The sequence below is a fragment of the Solanum stenotomum genome, chromosome 3 (assembly GCF_019186545.1).
Source record: "Solanum stenotomum isolate F172 chromosome 3, ASM1918654v1, whole genome shotgun sequence".
NCBI lineage: Eukaryota > Viridiplantae > Streptophyta > Magnoliopsida > Solanales > Solanaceae > Solanum > Solanum stenotomum.
The window spans coordinates 14,866,149-14,871,427 of NC_064284.1; the positions used below are offsets into that span (position 1 = coordinate 14,866,149).

The window sequence follows — 5,279 nt, forward strand, 5'->3', positions numbered from 1 at the left end:
AATTAAAGTGTTTATGTGGGGAGAGAAGAAGGACCATGTATTATTACCTAAGAATAAAACTTTGAGTTTTCCACGCAATTTTGACAATTTGAACTACAACTTTTAATCACTATCTCTCAATTGTTAATTAATCTTTCTCTTTTATATAAAGTTAAAAGTTAAAATTGCAAGGCAATCAATGTGTACCATAGTATTATTATACATTTATAAGACTAAAGCAAGAAGGTTCAAAGTGACAACACAGCCTTTATTATAATAAAAAATCAACCTTTGAATTATAATTAGATCATCAAAGCAAAATGCTCTATTCCCTGACAGATATATTATATTTAACACGTTGTCCCAAAAAAGAAAAAATGTAAAACAAGAGAAAGAAAGATGGTACTTCCTTCGTTTCAATTTATTAAAATAAAAAAATATCTCTTTTCATAGAACATGTTTAAGATTATAAGATTGAAAGATATATACATTCCACATATTTTTAGTATACGATTATAAAATCCAAAAGTTTTCTTTATTTTTTTAAACATGTCAAATCAAAATCAGACAAATAAATTAAAATAGGGATTATGTAAAAAGAATTACATTTTGGGTTCAATCATTGAGAAAAGCTTATATTAATTATTTATTGCATGATATATATTGGCTGTTGAATTTGGGTGAACAGTATCCACAAAACCTTAAAGTTTAATCCTTTTTGTCTACCAAAATTATTATTATTATTATTTAGGCTAAAGAAAATGTATCTAAAAAAGAAGAAGGAAGGAGAAGAGGGGGTTGTTATGGAAAATATTGTGTCTAACAACATAGAGCACCAAATAAGTAAAATTTATCGAGCCAAACGAAATGAAAGAAAGCCTACTACTTTGATCAAGTTAGAGGAATTAATTAAGGAGGTGTTTGGTATATATGAAGGAAAACCATTTCCTAAGAAACATTCTTTTAATTTTCTTATGTTTTCGTGTAGAGTAAAATATTTTTAAAATACTTTCTCTAGAAAAAAAAAAGGTTTGAGTAAATTGGAACATCTGATAAATGTAGCGAAAACAAGTTTCATAAATAACATTTCACACTAATTGTGTTCTTCCTACCCTTCAAGCAAACGCTACCTTCGTAGTATTTGAATACAAACATTTTGAAAACAATATTCTCAACTTTCGAAAATAAGTATCAATCCACTTATTTTCACCAAAATATTACTTATTTTTTTTGTTGAAATTCTTTTTTGTACAATTTATTTGGTGGTTGTGGGTTAGGCTGGCAAGTGGCATCACTTGAAGCCTAATTAATGTATAGAAAAGCATATTGAGGTAAACATGTCACTAGTATGTAATTTACAAAATTAAGAAATTAGTTTAATTTCATTTCATTAATATTGAACAGTATAGGGATAAATGAGAACCCACCAAGACATGATAAGTCTAGCAAGTAAAGCAATTGCAAAGCTAATCATATCTTGCCTTTTCAATCATCAGCCAAATTGATCTTCTCAATTGGAGCCACAACTGCATGTAAACTCTAATTATTGATGCCAAATGGCAACCAATCATTGGTCCACCCATCATTTCTTGATATTTATTTTAGCTGATTAGGAGTTTCATTTTGTTTAGAAATTAATTAAAATCAAACCCCTCTCCAAAAAAAAAAAGAAAGAAGAAGCATGACATAGCTGTAGTGGCCCTTAGGATTGGGTGATGACATAATAAAAGAAAATCTTGGGACCCTTAAACTTCATAGTGCTCTTTTGCATTTTAAAAAAAATATATATAGTAGAATATTATTTGTACAAATATTATATTCAATAGTGAACAGACCTACTTTCCCCTATATAAATACTTCAATCAAGCCCTTCTCATTTCACTGTCAGGTAAAACAACTTGCAAGTCTTTGCAAACTCATAGCACTTCTTTGTGTCTAGCAATAGAGAGAGTGCTAGAGATTTGAACCAAAAAAAAAAAAAAAAAAAATATGGCTTTTTCTGCAGATCACTGGGCTTTTGTTTTTGGTGTCCTTGGTAAATATATACCTCTTGTTCCTTCCTTTTTCTCTTAATAACATACTCAGTGTAATTCCACAGAGTGGGAAATCACAGTGCGTGTAATGTATAATAATTATAACATGCATAAGTTTAATATAGTAATTTACATGCGTCCTTCTCCTAAATCATTTTTTTTCTATTGAAAATTGCAGGGAACATCGTTTCGTTCATCGTATTCCTTTCTCCACTGTACGTCCTTATTTGTTTGTTCGTTTTATTTAAAATGTTTACTACTTTAATTATTTTTTGAATTATAATCTAACAATATAGTTTCACAAATATTCCAGGCCAACGTTTTACACAATTTATAAGAAGAAAACAGCTGAAGGTTACCAATCAATTCCATACGTGGTTGCTCTCTTTAGCTCCATGCTATGGATTTACTACGCATTTTTGAAGACGAACACAACACTTCTCATCACTATTAACACATTTGGTGTCTTCATTGAAACTATCTACGTTGGTTTCTACCTTTTCTACGCACCAAAAAAATCCAGGGTAAGTTTTTACGACAAATTCATAATAATTTTTTTTAAAAAAAAATTCTGATATTTATAATTAATTTAACGCAGGTCCAAACTATAAAGATGCTCTCTTTATTTGTTGTGGGTGGATTTGGTGCAATAATTTTGGTTACTCAATTTCTATTCAAAGGAGCCATTCGTGGACAAGTTGTTGGATGGATTTGCCTTATTTTCTCCTTATGTGTATTTGTTGCACCCTTAGGCATTGTGGTAAGCTTTTACGTTATATTCGAATATTATATTTTTAAATTCCATGCATGATTTGGTGCTAATTTTTCTTATTATATTTCATGCAGAGAAAAGTAATCAAAACAAAGAGTGTGGAATACATGCCATTACTTCTATCAGTTTTTCTCACATTAAGTGCCGTTATGTGGTTCTTCTATGGTCTTCTATTAAAAGATATTAACATCGCTGTAAGTTATTTAATTATTAACGTGCACGTAAAATTATATTGTTTTTTTTTATATATATAAAATATTCTAACGTACTACCCTTGTTATGTTTTATTATTTATAGGCTCCAAATATATTGGGATTCATCTTTGGTATACTCCAAATGATTCTGTATGTAATATACAGCAAAAAGGAGAAGGCCATTCTAAAGGAACAGAAACTTCCAGAGATACAAAAGGCTGAAGTCATTGTGAAGGATGAGAACATGAACACTAATAAGAAGTTTCCAGAACTTACACAAGAACAAATTATTGACATAGTGAGGCTTGGTTTAATGGTTTGCAAAGATAAAGTACACGTGGCGACGTGTCCACATGGTACTACATGTGAAGCTAAAGGTGATGAGAATCTGCCCAAGTTGCAAACCGTGGAGGTCTAGACATACGATGGATTATCTACTCTTGACTGGCAAAGCGAGCCCCTGAATTAAAGAACAAGGATAGAAGTTTTAGAATTTGTTTGTCTTTAGTTTCCTAATCCTAAATGTGTTTATACACAATTAGTTGAATTTTCCTAAGTCTTTAGTCTTTTTTTTACCTCCTTGCTCTAAGATAGCTAGATAAAATGTGTGTTGGATTTTCTTTTATTAGCAATAAAAGTTTTAATTTTTTTCACTAATTCTTCATTGAGTTAGAATTTCTATTTGGTGTGTCGTTTTTGAGATTTAATACCACACATTCAAATGAATTAGTAATGTAGATTGTATGCCAAGTCCAGACCCCTCACAACCTGCAGCCTGCAGGTGGATTCCAATTTCTAAAATAAGTAAGTATACTATATATAGATAATGTATACTTATTTTATATATATATATATGTTATGTATATATAATACATATATTACACACACATTTACGTAAAGTTTTCCAAGAATTAAGCGAATGATGGGCATATGATTTACTGAGCCCCACCTCCCACAAACATATTAGGCACATACAAACCAATTTTTTCCCTACATTAACGTAAAAGGAAAAATTATGCGGTTAAGCAAATTTATACTATTTAAGTAGTCATCATAGTTATAGTTTGTTATAATTATCATTAGCGATTAACTTTAATCGTTAATTATGTGGGTTGGGTTTTATGTTTGTATAATTCGTCACGTTTGTATAATTCGCAACTAACAATTCTTCTTTGATTTGTATTTGTATATGACGGCGATTTCCTTTGGCTTTTCAGTTTTATCACCAGATACATTCAATATTTTTTGACTTTTTAAAGTTTGTATAAACCTGTAGTTTTTGAATTTTGTATAATATAATATGTATAATGTAATTTGTATTATGTAATTTGTATAATATAATTTGTATAATTGTTTAAAGTTAAGATGTTTGTGTTTGTATCATTTCGAGGTTTATCATATTTGTATAATTCTAAAATTTGTATTACTCAATTATACAAATACACACGAATTATACAAATGTACCCACGAATTATACAAACGAGGTGCGAATTATACAAATTATTGCCTCTCTCTATCTCTCTCTCGCCCCTAACAGTTGCAGCCCAAAAAATATTATACATAAATATGATAATTGTTTTTGTATTATGTATCAAACGTATTTGTATTCCATATCAACTGTATTTTGTATTATGTATCAACTATATATGTATTATGTATCAATTGTATTCTGACAATTTGTATTTTTTCAATTGTATTTGTCGATATAAATTGTGTTCATTTATATAATTATATTCGATATATGATACAAACCAATTGTCTTAATTGTATGCAGATAATTATATCTGTATTTCGTATCATTTGTATTTGTATTCAACCTCTCTCATCTCTCTCCCAGATAGGGGCGGACCCACGTGGGATCCAGGGGGTTCATCCGAACCCACTCGGCAAAAAATTACACTGTATATGTAAAGTAAATTTTATGTATTTCTGTAGATATATAAATTTTGAACCCCCTTATTGACAAGGAGAAGCTAATGGCACAGTGGCAAGTTACCTTGAAATTTACCTTCACAACACCAGTTCGAATCCCAGTGTGGTTTTAAACCCAAAAGAATTCAAGGATCCCATTTCTAAAGGCTTATTTACACGTTTATACTTTTATTTTTCGAACCCCCTGAATAAAAATCCTGGGTCCACCACTGCTCCCAGATCTCGCTGGCCTCTCTCCTCTCCATAACATGTAACTATATTTCGTAATTAAGCAAACTATAGAAATAGATCCCTAATTAAGCCCAAACTTTCGTCGTTTTTAAAGTTTCCCACACAAATATGTGGATATTTATTTATTTATTTATATAT

General features: G+C 30.0%; 1 protein-coding gene across 1 annotated transcript; it reads left to right on the forward strand.

Annotated features, from left to right (window-relative positions):
* Positions 1–1,793: 1,793 nt before the first annotated feature.
* LOC125858634 (bidirectional sugar transporter SWEET10-like) lies at positions 1,794–3,631 on the forward strand. The gene is made up of 6 exons (XM_049538467.1): positions 1,794–2,014; positions 2,191–2,227; positions 2,326–2,536; positions 2,611–2,772; positions 2,859–2,978; positions 3,082–3,631. The coding sequence occupies exons 1-6, from the start codon at positions 1,969–1,971 to the stop codon at positions 3,394–3,396; spliced, it is 891 nt and encodes a 296-aa protein (XP_049394424.1). The 5' UTR covers positions 1,794–1,968; the 3' UTR covers positions 3,397–3,631.
* The last annotated feature ends 1,648 nt before the right edge of the window (positions 3,632–5,279 follow it).